A 15,754-nucleotide genomic window follows, 5' to 3' on the forward strand; every position below is an offset into this window, starting at 1 on the left:
GGGAAAGAAGCCAGTAGGTTGCCTCCTCTCTCCACTGCTACATATTAAGCCTGCAACTGTTTGCCTTCAATCTTAGATACATTCTGCTCACCAGCTCTGAGGCTAAGTGCAGGTGCCCTCAGTTAATCATCCCGGCTCACTCCAGAGTCACTTCCAGCAGTGAAGGATGTTCCAGGCAGTCAGCCAGCGGCAATTTTTTTCTTTAAGTCTGCACCATTCTGATCCCTAAAGACTAGTTTAGTTTAAAAAGTTTATATATTTTTTTGCCTAAAATGCTTTCTTCAAACAAGAAGATAACAAATCTAGGACTTCAGTTTAGAAAAACTTGAATGAAAAGGAGAATAAAGTTCTACAGGTTTACTGGGAGATGCAAACAGACTGAAAACACTGTATGAAAAGAGATCTCCAGAAAGAGGCTGAACGACAAGAAAACCAACATCACTTTCATTTTGAAAAAGACATTTATTTTTTTTTCCACATAATATTCCAAATACATGTTACAGATAAGGGTGAGTATGAGTCTGAAAACATCCCAGGGAAAGGAACCCATTTTGAACACTGGAAAATGCTAACCCTAAAAGCCAGTGTTCACATATATGTGTCTGTTTCAAAGTGCAAAGACAGAAGCGACTAACTCTCCTGCTCCATGAAAACAGTCTTGAGACAGACAAAGAACAAGGGGTCAGTCGTCAGAATGAATTCGGCTTTAGATCAATCTGGCTTTGACCCCAATCAACTGCAAAATCCAAGCAGAGGCCGGCTAGAGACTGCACCGATGTGTGGGATCCCAGCCCGTGGCACTTTCTACAACTCAGCTCAACCCAAATGGAAGTGAGGCGTCCTCATATCAGTGCCTGGCCCTAGCCCACTGAGGGCTCCCTGCCTCCTGTCAGTCCCTGAAGAGGAACTGGGTTCTGAGAAGGGGCCACCCTATGGCCTCTGTGCAACTCTTTAGCCTGTCCTGAGACACTGAGACTGTTTACCTAAGAGGCATAGTTTCTGTCATTGTCTAAGCGACAACACAGGAAAGTCATTTCATGAGCAGTATTTGGCTTTAAGCCAAAGGGATTACCCGCCCCCCCCCAAGGGCTCCCCAAAAGAGCCACAAGCCATACCCATTTCCCCTACCGCCCTGGTAAGGATCTCCTATTTTAAAGCTCCCAACAGCTAGTACAAGGTGCTAAGTCTCCAGGTGAGAGGAGCTACATAACAATCAAGCTCTCATACACACGAAACTTTATTTAAAGCCTGGAAGATGCTAAAAGTAGGAATTACACAGGAAGCTGAAGAGCGAACAGCTGTGTGTCCTGCAGTAAGCAGACCCGGGACACTAGGCAAACAGTTTTACTTGAGGTACGGAGCAGGGAAAAATTTGCCCTGTTGACCTAAGTTGGTGGCAGACTTGCTCTTGTTCCCAAATCTAAAAATAAATTAGAGAGAATGAATCAGAAAAGTGTTCTACAGGCTGGAGAGTGACACCATGAAGAGAGGCAATTGCTGTATAGACCTGACGACTTGAGGGCCATCCCTAGAGCCTACATAAAGATGCAAGGAAAGAACTCCAAAAGTTGTTCTCCAAGTGGGTGCCCTAGTGCACACGCACATTACACATGCACATGAACTCCGTATAAAACATTCTATAAAAAACAGTGAATAATCAATTATAATGTTACTTGATATAAAGAACTAAACATGGGAAACTACCTAGGGAGCTGTTCTGTATGGTGTTGTTAACCCACAGAGACCTACTGACCCAGCAGGACAGGTCACTGCAGAGACCTTCATCTGACAGAGTTCCCACTTCTAGTTCAGTCGTTCTTCTCATTTAAGGCCCTGGCTGGCCCTGGACTCATGGTGATTTTCCTGCCTGTCTCCCAAATGCTAGAATTGTTGGGGCTGCAGGCATATACATCAATATAGCTTCAATAAACTACTGTCCTTGAACCTGAAGACCTGAGTCAATTCCTAGAGGGTGTGCACTGATCTCAGCATGCTGCTGCAACTCATGCACACAGGCACAAACGCACACACACAAACAGAAGCACAGAGAAAGGGGGGGTTGAGGGGGGAGAAAATGAGAACAGAGGCACATGCACGGGCACATACACTCACCCCTGCAGTTCTGCATACCTGGGTGTGCTCTTGGAGAGGTTGTACAATCTCTGTGACAGGGAACTTGATAAAGGAGTCTTAACAAGCTGGAATTCAGGAGTGGTCACAGGCCCCAATAAGCTCACTTCAAATAAAATCGAGACATATTTTTAAGTGAATGGGGGGGAAAAGTCTTTTGAAGATAGATGGTTTTGGCTAAGCAGCCTCTGATTTGAAGATGTATGGCTTACGTTGACTAACTAACCTCTGACGGTCAGATGTGCAGCAGTTCACAGGTCATTTCTGCTCTTGTTTTGTAACTCGCTCCCGAATCTTAACTATCCAACTACTCAATAAACAGCGGACATTTACTTCCTGACTCAGACAATTCCTAAGCTCCAAACTTCACATGTCTAATAACTGAACATCTGACTTTTACATATACTACAAAAAAACAAGACACTTTTCCTAAGAAGCTTTTTTTTTTTTTTTTTTTGGTTTTTCGAGACAGGGTTTCTCTGTTTAGCCCTGGCTGACCTGGAACTCACTCTGTAGACCAGGCTGGCCTCGAACTCAGCAATCCTCCTGCCTCTGCCTCCCGAGTGCTAGGGTTGAAGTGTCTGTGTGGTGGGAATAAAAGCATTCTACTCATGGCAGCAGAAATAACAACGTCGCATAAGAATGAGATGGAAGGCTAGTGAGACAGCTTGTGGGCAAAGACATGATCCCTGGAATCCCTGGGACCCACATCAAGGGAGGAGAAAACCAATTCTCTCAAGTTGTCCTCCGACTGCCACAAATGCACATGGCATATGCACCCACACATAAAATAAATAAAACGTAGTAACAATTTTCAAAAATGAAACCAAATCAATAAAACATGCTAACAAACTTAAAGCAGGACTTAACCCTGGGAATACCATTGTGCTGGACAGGACTCTGTAACTGAGAAACTGATGGGATTTCAGTTGGTGAGGCTGATCAGGACTTGAGGAAGGGCTTTGTGTAACTCAGAATGGTGCTGAGCTCTGCAGTGGCCCTCACTGCTAGCGTCAGGGTCACAGGTGCTCATTACCACCCCAGCGCAGACGGTCCAGCTGGAGCTCAGGGAAATGGACCCAGCCAAGCTCCTGAGGCAGCACACTGGCCGGGCAGAACTGACCTTTAACGTCTGGTGTCCGTGGTGTAGAGTTTCCATTGCCACGCTGGCTGTCGATGTTTTCTTGGTCCACCATCATGAACTGGTTCCAGTACTCCAGGGGCAGAGAGAGCAGGCGCTCCACCACCTGAAGGGCACAATAGCCTTACTGCAGTGTCCACTGCTGGTGAGTTTCTCAGTCTCACTCTGCAGCCCAGGCTTGCCTAGAACTTGTACACCAGGCTGGGGTGATCCTCTCGGCACGGCCGGCCACTGCATGTGCTCACCACACAAGGCTTATTTTCGTCATTATGCCATGTTAGTGCATTGCAAAGCTCAGGCCTTCAGTATCTGTGTGCACACATGAACCCTACCTTGAGCTGACGTTTGATGTCCTGGAACATTGTCACTGGATCTGGATTGGGCACAGTATGGGCAACTATTGTAGGGCCAAAGATTTTAGCTAGATTGGCAATATCCATCTTAGTGTTCGGACTCTGAGCCACTCTGAATAAAAGATTAAGACACATATTACTCCTCTTAAGTATACACCAAAATATACATTCTATAAGAAAACAACTCCCTGCCCACACACTATCTTCTCCTTAGCTAAGATAAGATTCCCTAGCTCCCAGACCAAGTCTCTGCTGTACTAACCTCTGCAGGTGGATCATGAGGAAGGCTAGCGTGTCCCTGTTGGCCTGGGGCAGCTCACTGACAGCCTGGTACATGGCAGCTGTGCTGTTGTCTTCATCTGTTATCTCTGTCACAACGACAAGAAAGCATTAACAGGGCAGACTCTTACCCTGGACAGCGGCTTCAAAGTCATTGACCACAAAGGGCCACCTATACACCAAGCTTCTGAAACTTGTGATGAGGTTCATGATAGCACCCAGCCCTAGTTTCATTAACAGGCAGGACACTGGCCAACAGCTCAATGAGAAGTCAGAACTTCCTAAAACTCACCGCTGCAGTTAGAGAAAGCAGCTGGCTACCCACTTGCTAGGAAGACAGACAACTGCAGGGAAAGACCATCAACAATCCTATAACAGTTAAGGGCCTACTGTGTACCCCGTGCTAGTTTAAGTGTGAGGCTAGCGTAAACAAAAGGCCTTGTTTCATGGAATAAAAACTGTATTCAAAGAGCTGGTCAGGAAAAGCAAAAACAAAACATGTCAGACAGTGTCCATGAAAGAAAGGAAATGAGCACATGGAATGCTAAAGTAACAGGACCCACTGCTTCACAAGATGGTCAGAAAGATGGGTTTTATGGTTAGTTTTTAAAACTGGGTCCCAGGTAGCCTACTCCATTCTCAACCTCACTATGTAGCCAAAGCTGGTCTCAAACATCCGGTCATCCTGCCTCTACTTCCCAAGTACTGGGACTACCATGTCATACACCTGGCTTAGGAAATGTGTTTCTGGGAGCAAGAAAGAGAAACTGGGAAAAAGATGTAACAACGCACAGAGATAGCTAGGGAAGCTACTGGGGCTGAGACTACAGCAAACGCCAAGGACTTGAGGTGGGTGTATGCTTCAAAATCCAAGACTCTGGGGTGGAGAGGTAACTCTTGCAGAGGACCTGGGTTCAGTTCCCGGCACCCACAAGGCAGTCCACAACTGCTTGTAACTCCAACTGTGGGGGACCCACCACCCTCTTCAAGCCTCTGTAGGCACTGTGTGCATGTGGTACACAGAGAGGCAAAGCACCTATATACATAAAATAAAAAGAAATCCGAGACTCCAGGATTGGAAAGAGGAAGGGGGGGTCTAAAGAAAATGGTGTTGGAGACAATAACCAGGAGCCAAGTCACACAGGGTCTCTTCAACCATGTTAAAGACTGGAGTTAGTCTAAAAATGATGGACAAGCCGGGCCGTGGTGGCGCACACCTTTGATCCTAGCACTCAGGAGGCAGAGGCAGGTGGATCTCTGAGTTTGAGGCCAGCCTGGGCTACAAAGTGAATTCCAGGACAGCCAGGACTACACAGTGAAACCTCATCTCAAAAAACAAAACAAAATTTATAAAATAAAAAAAAAAAATGGTGGACAGAGACAAAGGGCCACCAATAACTAAGAGTGTTTTCAGACCTCACCAGCACCCACACAGATGCTATCATGTAGGGCACAAGCAGAAAGACGACAATCTGCTAGTAGGTTCTCAGCATATTCTGAGGACAGCTGAGTACCAAGACTCATGACAAATACCAAATTTAAGATGTATTTACAGGCCACTAACAAGGTCTGTGGTGGAAAAGAAAGGAATCAAAGCTGGTTCTGTTTTCAAGGGACAACCTAAAACCCGACCAAGAACCAAGGCCAACAGTGAGGCCTATGAAGTCTAAGTTAGTTTAATTCTTCCCTTTATTTTACGTGTGCAGGTACATTGTCAACATTTATGTGGTGCCTGAGCGAGGCAGAAGAGGGCAACAGATCCTTCCAGACTGGGGTTACAGATAGTGACCCATCCTGCAGACACTGCGAATCAAAACCAGATCATTTGGAGCAGAAGACGGTGCTCAAGCACAGAGCGTCTTCTCTCAGCCCCTCTAGTTAAGGGAAGAAAAGGCATGCCGGAAGCGTATACAGTCACTCACCCAGCCAACGGTCTGAGCACCTACTAACTTCAGACACGGTATTAGGTTCACGTTTACCTGCTGCCTCCATGAAGGTTTTGCTAAGCCAAAAGGTAAGAAGGGGCTCTTTGAGGTTCCGGAGGAAGTCTTTGAGGAGGCTGCAGACGGCGTGGATGTCGTCCACTTTGCTGAGCAGAGGCACGGTCTTCACTTTAAGAAACTTCTCCTTCAGCTCTTTTACTGTCCGGTCACAGCCTGAGATCCTGTACAAGCCTGCCTGTTATAAAGATGGCACTTATTTAGGAACTTCCAAGTTACTATCAGACGACAAACTCACCCTGTGCAACGCCTCCTCACCTCAGTCAGGCCTCGCTGCTCGATCTCATTCACACAGCTGACAACAATAGCAGGGATCATCGGAGAAGTCTGCGACACAAAATCTGCCAGCATTCCCTAGAGGAAGGGGCTTGATTATTTACACCGCTGAGACCAAGGGAGGAAGACCTCATGCAAAGTGTTGTCACTGACACTAGCTAGGGAACTGTACCGGCTGCTAACCCTTACTCTACAAGTAAGTACACGCTATAACAGACTGGGGGCTGAGAGAAGGCGTCAGCTACAAGTACACGCTATAACAGACTGGGGGCTGAGAGAAGGCGTCAGCTAAAAGCATGTGCTGTTTTCCAAAGGACCTGAATTCACTTCCCAGCACCCACAGCAGGTGGCTCACAACCACCTATAACTCCAGCTCCAAGGGAATCTACATCTCTGGCCTCCAGAAGTACCTGAACTCATGTGCACATACCCAACCCCAGACATAGTTTAAATAATAACAAAATTCTTGAAGACTCTTGGAGGAGTGAGGTGCAGCTCTATTAGAGTGTAAGCCTGGCACACATGAGGCCCTGATCTTGATCCCGTGGTGACGATGCTTGTTATCCCAGCACACTGGGGAGAGAAGCAGGAGGAGCAGAGTTTGAAGTCATCTACACAGTAAGCTTGAGGCCATCCTTTCATCCCAGCACTTGGGAGGCAGAGGCAGGCGGATTTCTGGGTTGGAGGCCAGCCTGGTCTACAGAGTGAGTTCCAGGACAGCCAGGGCTAAACAGAGAAACCCTGTCTTGGAAAAAAGAAAAAGGAAAAGAAAAGAAGAAAAAAAAGAGGCCATCCTAGGCTACATGAGCTCCTGCTTCAAAACAGACACAAAGAGCCTTGGTCACTTTTCCTGTCTACATGCTGTGGTTTATATATAACCACACTTTCAGGAGCAAGTAACAATGTCACCAATGGCTACTTCCTTTTCTTCTACTCAAGACAAGAGAAAGAGATCACAGCATGAGCTGGGTGTGGGCAGAGCCACAGCTTCTGAGCTCGATGTCTCTGAGAACGGATCCCAGTATACCCCTTGCCTACTGAAGGACAATCTTTTCCCGCTCCTGTCTTGGCTCGGCCTGCGTTAGCTCTGCACTCAACGAGAAGTAACCAGTGCAGTTGCTCGTCAGCATCTGAGCACAGGAGCGTCAGGGCTGCTCCGTGGTCTGCACAGATGAGAAGTTGATGGACTTACATTTGGACTAAGCACAGTCAAGACTTCTGCACTTAATCCAGTCATTAAACAAGTTGTGCCTTAGCACAGAAAGTTTTGACACTGCCAGAGTTTCCCATCTTCTTTCTAGTGTTAAGGAATTTCAGCTGAGGATGGAGATGGCTGGAGTTAAGAGTCCTCTTGCAGAAGGCCCAAGTTCAAACCAGCACCCATGTCACATGCCTCACAACTACCTGTAACTACAGCTGGAGAGGCTCTGGTACACATAATGATAATTAAATCGATCTTTCAGTTTATGGACTAGACCTAAATAAACTGATATATTTTTTTTAAAGATTTATTTATTTTATGTGTATGAGTATACTAGCTGTACAGATGGCTCACTCCGGCCAGCCCTGCTTGCTCCTGTGTCATTCACTGTAGCTGTCTTCAGACGCACCAGAAGAGGGCGTCAGATCTCATTATGGATGGTTGTGAGCCACCATGTGGTTGCTGGGATCCAAACTCAGGACCTCTAGAAGAAGAACAGTCAGTGCTCTTACCCACTGAGCCATCTTGCCACACCTAAACTGATAATTTTTATAAAATATAACAGGCATAGTGGCAGAGGCCTTTGATCCCAGCACTCAGGAGGCAGAGGCAGGTGGATCTCTAAGTTTAAGGTCAGCCTGGTCTACAGAGCAAGTTCCAGGATAGCCAGGGCTATACAGAGAAGCCCTGTCTTGAAAAATCAAAATATTAATAACAATAATAAGAAGAAAGAGGAAAAAAAGAATTCACTGGGTAGGACTGAGGATTAGAAAACTAATAAAACAAGAATGTCTTTGAGTTCCCGATAGTAGAGTTAAATGGTAGGAACCAGGGGTAGGCTGTAAGAATGGTTACTGTGCATGTGTGAGATCCTCCTAGGAGAGGGAGGGAGACCTGTTGTAGAAAGGTTGTTAAATAGAAAAACCCAAACAAGATCCTGCTGCATGCTGGCATTTTACTATTTCTACTCATTTTTTCATGGAGGGAAATTTTATTTGAGGTAAGTAATTTTAAAATAAAAAACTGACACTATGCCTTTTAAAGACTAAAGTAACAATGACGGTTGGTCACCATAAGTCTCACCTCTCCAATCTTAACAGGAGTTCCCACAAGGGGGGAAATGCAGGGAAGGGGGCATCGGTCGCGACAGTCTGGGTGAGAGACCAAACGACAGTCTCGACACTTCAGAGACAGCTTGCCAAACTTGATCCGCTTTTTACACGGAACACAAGACTCAGGCTTAATAACCTGAAAATAAAACAGGGCAGAAGCATAGAATAGTATGAATTACAGTTACTGTCAACCACATGCATTAAGCGCACAGTATGCATGAAACAACATTTTAGGCCCATCAATTATTTTAATGAAATTCCCACACACACATAAAAAAATTGTAAAATAGGTCAATTCCCACACATACACAAAAAATTGTAAAATAGGTCTTGTTTTCTGTATTTTAGTATTAGCAGTGGTCTGGTGAACATGGTGGCACATGCTTGAATTCAAGTACCTACCTAATTCAAAGGCAACTGGGTTTCTGTGAGCTCAAAACCAATCAGGGCTACAAAATGTAGCCCTGTCTCAAAAAAGCAAAAAGAAAAAAAACAAAAAAACAAAAAAATCAAAAGGAAGAGGAGGAGGAGGAGGAGGCCTGCCAATCCCCCCTCAGTCAGGGTCAAGGGGTGGGTCCATGCTGCAGACAGCGGAGAGTCGCTGCTCTGAAGGCTGCTGGGAAGTCTCTCATGCTCCAGTGCGTGAGTCCTCATAACCACGCATACACAGCAGCACTAATTAGACTCAATTCTTAAAAAATAAAAACTAAAGAGAGGACATGATGCTGAGTGGGGTGTGTTGAGGAGCTTGGGGGGGCTGGTGAATAGGTGACTATGATCACACACTACATGCATGCCTGAAACTCTCAAAAAACAGAGCATGTCATATGTTTACTAAGTGTTCACAAGATCTAGAGAAGCTGAAACCCATATACTACTCAGCAATGTGAACCACAGCAGCCACATGAGGAAAAGCCTAGAAGAACCTCAGAAAATTAAGTAGTTCCACCACGTCCCAGTAAGACCACCTCTAGATACGCATGTCCAGTAAGACATTTGTGCACACATGGCACTCCTCCTAGCAGATGATGGGAACCCTAAAGCTCTATCCAGTGACGCATGGGTGTGTGGCATATGCTTTCCATAGAGGGGAACATCATTCATCAATAAAGAGAGATAAAACACACAGGCTTTAGAAGGGATGACTGAGAGAGCTCAGACACAAAGGCACACATAATATATATATGCCTCGTGTATAGGAAATGTCTTACAAGAGACAGCCCAGAGAGACTTGAGTGGTGTCTATGGTGGCAGCCGATGAGTACTGGATGTTGGTGTGGCACAGGATGGTGGGGAAAATTCTATTAGGTTTAGGATTTCATTTTTGGGTGGTAGAAATGTTCTAAAATTGCTGATGTTGACAGATACCCACTGAAAGCCAATGAATTGTACATTTAAATGGATGAATGAAGCAAGGCAATGGCTCGCACCTATAAATCCAGCATGGGAGAGGCCAATGGAGCTAGAAAGATAACTCAGAGACTAGGAACTGTTCTTGCTAAGGACACAGTTCAATTCCCAGCACCCATATTGGGCAGCTCACAACTGCCTATAATTCTCACTCTGAATGATCTGATAACCTACATTAAGATTAGCAATCTCATACAAGGTCATTTTAAAGAAATGGAAAAAGGGGGGCTGGAGAGATCAACTACTCTACCAAAAGTCCTGTGGATAAAGGCACCTGCCACCAAGTCTAATGGCCTGAGTTCAATCCCAGGATACATGTGATGGAAGGAGAACCAGCCATGGCATATGCACACCCCTACTCAGCAAGGGACATGGAAAATAGTAATTTATTTTAATAAAATTAGTATATGTGATTGTACGTAAAATCAGCTCAATAATGTCAGGTGTAGTTGTACACCCTTTTAATCCCAGCACTCTGGAGACAGAGACAGATAAATCTCAAGTTCAAGGCTAGCCTAGTACAGATGGAATTCCAATAGAGTCAGGGCTACACAGGGAAACCCTGTCTTAAAAAACAAAACAAGGGCTGGAGAGATGGCTCAGCAGTTAAAAGCACTGACTGTTCTTCCTGAGGTCCTGAATTCAAATCCCAGCAACAACATGGTGGCTCACAACCATCTATAATGGGATCTAATACCCTCTTCTGGTGTGTCTGAAGACAAATACAGTGTACTCATACAAATAAATAAATAAACCTTTAAAAAAAAAAAGCTAAACAAAAAGAAACAATGCCCCCAAACCCCTTAAATGAAAAGATAAATAGGAGAGGTGAGAAAGCGCTGTAATACCAGCATGCGGGAAGCCAAAGGCAGAAGGCACAACAGAGCCAGGGGCGCCGGGCAGTGGTGGCGCACGCCTTTAATCCCAGCACTTGGGAGGCAGAGACAGGCGGATTTCTGAGTTGGAGGCCAGCCTGGTCTACAGAGTGAGTTCCAGGACAGCCAGGGCTACACAGAGAAACCCTGTCTCAAAAAAACAGAAAAAGAAAAAACAAAAAAACAAAAAAACAAAAAAAACAGAGCTAGGGGCTAACCTGGGCTACAAAGAACGAACCTGTCTCCAAAATCACACTAATTGCCTCAGAGGAAATGAAGCCATGTCAGACTCACCGTCTTTGAGACAAAGTCATGCAAGCGCATGCCTCCATTACTCTGAGGTGTGCCCAAATGGTCTGCCTCGGTTCTCGGCTCCAGTGGCCTGCTGTTCAGAGCAGAGTCACTGTTCACAGGCTGTAAAGGTCCTAGAAAACAAAACAATCAAATTTAGACTTTTGTCATAAAAATGTTCATCCTTACGAATTCTAATCCCACTTTAATTTTTTTCTTTTTAACTTCACTTTTAATATAACTGGTAGGAGTGGACATATACACACATACACACAGTTTCCAAGAAAAACTACAATTGTCCACTAGTAGTGCACTGACCAGCCACCCAAAGTAAAAGGCAGTGCAGACGATTCTCGGGGCAGCATCATGCAGGCAGTAAGAAGGCTTCTCAGAAGCCAGCTCTCAATTTTAACCATTGTTTTATTTATTTATATTTGGTTTTGGCAGCCAAGGCTAGCCTCAAACATGACTAATTTGCCTGTCTCAGAACCTAGGTGGTTCAACTCACTTTCAGGTATAAGATGTCACCACTGGCTTTTCTTTTTTCCCCTTTTTCCCTTCTTTTGAAATTTTTTGACTTTTATTATTTATGTGTATGAAGTGCTTGTCTGAATGCATCTGTGTACCACAGTACAGTGTAGTGCCTAAGGAGACCAGAAGGGGGCGTCAGCTTCCCTAGGTCTGGAGCTACAGATGACTGTAAGCCACCCTGTGGGTGCTAGGAACCAAGCCTATGTCTTTAAGAGCAGCTAGGTTAGGCTCCCCACGTATGGACTGGTCTTGACGTCAATATGAAGGCTAGGCTACCCACCAGTTACCAATTCCTGGTCTCAGCTTCCCAGTGATCAGATTAGAGCCGAGAGCCACACAGCCAGTTCTGTGGCGATAGGATGAAATGTAGCTATAAGGCCAGCACACCTGATTTCCCTCGACTCCTGGTCCAGGATGGCAATGTCTCAATAGTAGACACAGCTTCAATGGGTCCACCATCACTGGGAACAGTCACTGTAGTTTTTGCAACTATTGATTCATTTGCCTGAAAGAAAAGCCATAACAAAAGAAAGATAAACAGACTAACTTTGTTTCTATACAAGTATTTTCCAGTAGGTAAAAATTCCCAAATCCTGAATAAGACTTACATTCCAGCCCTAAGCCCTTAAGCTGAAACCTCACACACTGCAGGAATATGAATACAGCAAAGACAATCAGACCAAAGATGACAGTTCTGACTTTTGTTCTTGTTTGTCTTGAGACAGGTTCTTGCTTTGTAGCTCTGGCTATCCTGGAACTAAGTTAGACCAAGCTGGCCTCAGACTCGCAGAGGTCTACCTGTGTCAGTCTCCAAAGTGCCGGGACTAAAGGTGTGTGACATCATGCCCAGCTTAGCTGACAGTCCTTACTCACATGGACAGTAAAGGCTCCTACTACATACAACAACTCTCTAATTCCCTCAAATAACACTGCTGATACCAACTGCTACCACACCGTGCAGAGCCACTAACCCCGGTGTGTTTAGGACCCACTTCTCTGGCCCTGACTCCTCTTACCTGGTCTACTGTCGAGCCGATGGAACACGTTTTCTTCACAGGCCCCGGAGGGCCGTCGATGAACTGTCGACTGCTGGATCGCTGGAGAGGGAATAAGCAAAACTTCAGTATAAGTAGAACTGAAACCCAGAAAGCACAGTGATCCTATCAGACAACCACATGCAAGGTCTAAGAGCCAGGGCTACAATAAATAACAATGTGCTCTTTCTCATGGCCCGTTTGTTAAACAAACATGAAAATGCTTTCAGAGCTATAGAAAAAAAGAGACAAGCTTTTGATAACAGAATCAGAAAAAGTAGAACTGTAATCCTATCTAAGGACATGAAGTCTTTGGAAAGCCATCAAATACGCTAAGCACGTCAGCACAGATAGATCTCCATATCCCATTATACACACGCTGCTTCTGAAGCATAGATTAGAGCACAAATGCTTGCATAAAAAATTCACATGACAACTCAAAACAAACTCAGATACTCTTTCTCACTATATGAAGATGTGGCCCCAGTCACTACTCCCAACAGTGACACTATGGCCTACAGGACTGGTGGGATGGCTCAGTGGGCAAAGGTGCTTCCTGTGCAAGCATGAGGGCCTGAGTTCAACTCCCAGAACCCACAGGGGCCTGGAGAGGAGTGACCCACATGCACCGAGGTAAGTATGCATGCGCCTGCACTCACATGGCTACATCACACACACAATAGTAATAAATAAAATTTTAAAGTTAAAAAAGTTGCCACAGTAGCATCAAATCAAAATTGTGTTTTGTGCTTGTTTTGATATAGTCCTGGCTGTCCTGGAACTTGCTCTGAAGACCGGGCTGCACTAAACTCATCTGCCTCTGCCTGGATTAGGAGCAGGTACTACCACAGCTGACCCGAGTTTTCTGTTTATGTTTAGTAATGTCTAGAGATGTGTCAGTTTTGTATCCAAATTTCCAACAAGGAAAAACTATTACCAATGGGGATTTTTGCTGGTTGATTTTTCTCTTGATGTTTATGTTGATATTATGTGTGTGAATATTAGCCTACATGCATGTGTGCACACCACTCATGACTATAGTCCACAGGGGTTACTAAAGGTACTGCATCTTCTTCTTTTTTTGGTTTTTTGAGACAGGGTTTCTCTGTGTAGCCCTGGCTATCCTAGAACTCACTCTGTAGACCAGGCTGGCCTCAAACTCAGAAATTCGCCTGCTTTTGCCTCCCAAGTGCTAGGATTAAAGGCATGTGCCACCAACAACCTGCAGCATTGCATCTTCTAAAACTGGGGTGTCAGACATTTGTGAGTCACCATGTGGGAAATCCACCCAGGTCCTCTACAAGAGCACCAAGTGTTTCTACCTGAAAGCCATCTCTCAGGCCTATTGTACTTTATTTTTTTAATAGGAAATCGCAATGTAGTCCAACCCGGTCTCATATTGATAAGTAGTAGCCCAGGCTGCCCTCAAATTATGATCTTCCTGACTTCTCAGTGTGGGACATAATGTCAGGCAAAAACAAACAAACTCAAAAAAAAAAAAAAAAAAAAAAAAAACAAACCAAAAAAAAAAACCAAAAAAACAAAAAACCAAAAATACCACTCTTACTTTATAAAATGTAAAACATCTAAACATCTGAGCCTGATGGCAAAGGCTCCCATTCCAGCCACCCGGAAGGCTAAGGCTGGGATCACAACCAAAGCTGGCTTACACAGGAGGTAAGACATCTGGCACGCGGTGAGGAGGAACAGTTAGCGTACTTGTCATGCATTCAAGCCCCACTGGGGAAGGGGCACAAGAACAGACATACCCTCTTTTCTCGTTTCTTCATTTTGAAATTCTTCACCAAAGAAGAATCCCAGTCCTGTTGGCAATTAGACCATGTTAATCTCTTCCTTTGGTTAGGTCACTCATAAATCCTACACAAATAAATTTATAGCAAACAAGTCAGGCTGCCTAACTTAGAGCCCCAGGAGAGGGAAATTAAGAAGGTCTCTGGCACTTGTTTCAAAGCTGCAGTAAAGTTAACAGGCTTCCTTCAAATATTGAAGCAACAGTAACAGAATCAGGAAGCAATGCCACGGAGACAGGGAAGGTCAGGGAATCGGCTCCAGTCGTGATCACTTCAAGAGCCTGGGTCTTTACTGTTCATTACTTCTCTAATTAGTTTTAGAACTTAGAGAGCAGAAGGCACTGCACTGACCATGTAAGATGTGACTCTTTCCTCCAGTGACTGTTACTGTCAACTATGTCACTCAAAAAGTTAGCTTAGCTTATATGACCCTCGGAGCCCCTCTTCTGCAAGTTTACCCTTGAATGCTTTTTACCACAGTCTAGTTTCACTTCTGTTATTATAATCACTGGCATTCAGTTTACTATATACCCATGATTCCCTTACTCCTGGTTACCCCTTAAAACATAGTTCCTAGAAACGGCGAGAACAACAAGCAGTGACCCCACAAGACTGCACTTCCCAATTCAGTCAAGTAATCTCGTTCCGGGTTGATCAGCTCCAAGTTTTAACAGCTAACACAGCAGAGGTGCTTCTCGGAATGCACCTGATGTTTGATGAATGATGTCCTGCATCATTCCGTATTTCAGAAGGCAGCTGCCCAATACTTATGACCTTAAAATGGGCATCTGCCTTGCTGGATGAACAAGCAAAACCCCCACTAGGTATATAATGAGTACCTGCTAGCCGCTTTTCCATAAAAACCCAAATACTAACAATTTACCATGTTTTGTTTTGTTTGCAGAGTTTCAACCTCCCACAGATATGATAAATTACCAGTGGACTACCAGTCTCTTCAACATTAAAGACAAAAATTTCAATAGGTATATGAAATATTACCTTTTATACAGAAAATCCACCAGGTCTGCTGCCCACAAAAGGTAACATGTTTAGACACAGCAAACCATCGTCTAATTGCTTAGTATGCTGCTCAGAAATTTTAATCCCACCCTTCTAGATGAAGTAAGGGCTTTAATTTCCTTTACTAATGCAAAGCACAGCTGAGCCTTCCTCAAGAACCAGGCTAACTTGGAAAGCAAATGCAAACCTATTCGCCTCAGCAGCAGCAGCTAGGGCTGCCCTGTTTCCATCGGAAGCTCCATGACAGCCTCAGCCTCAGCCTCAGCCACAGCCTCAGCCTCAGCCTCAGC

General features: G+C 44.8%; 1 protein-coding gene across 6 annotated transcripts in view; it reads right to left on the bottom strand.

The window, feature by feature from the left end:
- Nucleotides 1–452: 452 nt before the first annotated feature.
- Racgap1 (Rac GTPase activating protein 1) overlaps nucleotides 453–15,754 on the bottom strand; it is a 51,131-nt gene continuing 35,829 nt past the window's right edge. For all 6 annotated transcript variants that reach the window (XM_031355516.1, XM_031355506.1, XM_031355525.1 and 3 more), the window contains 12 exons: nucleotides 14,403–14,456; nucleotides 12,616–12,696; nucleotides 11,987–12,104; nucleotides 11,072–11,202; nucleotides 8,464–8,628; nucleotides 6,162–6,257; nucleotides 5,883–6,081; nucleotides 3,887–3,992; nucleotides 3,604–3,736; nucleotides 3,254–3,377; nucleotides 2,131–2,236; nucleotides 453–1,420 (listed from right to left, as the gene is read on the bottom strand). In XM_031355516.1, coding sequence (XP_031211376.1) covers nucleotides 1,345–1,420; nucleotides 2,131–2,236; nucleotides 3,254–3,377; nucleotides 3,604–3,736; nucleotides 3,887–3,992; nucleotides 5,883–6,081; nucleotides 6,162–6,257; nucleotides 8,464–8,628; nucleotides 11,072–11,202; nucleotides 11,987–12,104; nucleotides 12,616–12,696; nucleotides 14,403–14,456 — 1,389 coding nt within the window. In that variant the 3' untranslated portion in view covers nucleotides 453–1,344. The remainder of the gene's footprint in view (nucleotides 1,421–2,130; nucleotides 2,237–3,253; nucleotides 3,378–3,603; nucleotides 3,737–3,886; nucleotides 3,993–5,882; nucleotides 6,082–6,161; nucleotides 6,258–8,463; nucleotides 8,629–11,071; nucleotides 11,203–11,986; nucleotides 12,105–12,615; nucleotides 12,697–14,402; nucleotides 14,457–15,754) is intronic.

This window comes from Mastomys coucha, unplaced genomic scaffold (assembly GCF_008632895.1).
Source record: "Mastomys coucha isolate ucsf_1 unplaced genomic scaffold, UCSF_Mcou_1 pScaffold11, whole genome shotgun sequence".
NCBI classification, from domain to species: domain Eukaryota; kingdom Metazoa; phylum Chordata; class Mammalia; order Rodentia; family Muridae; genus Mastomys; species Mastomys coucha.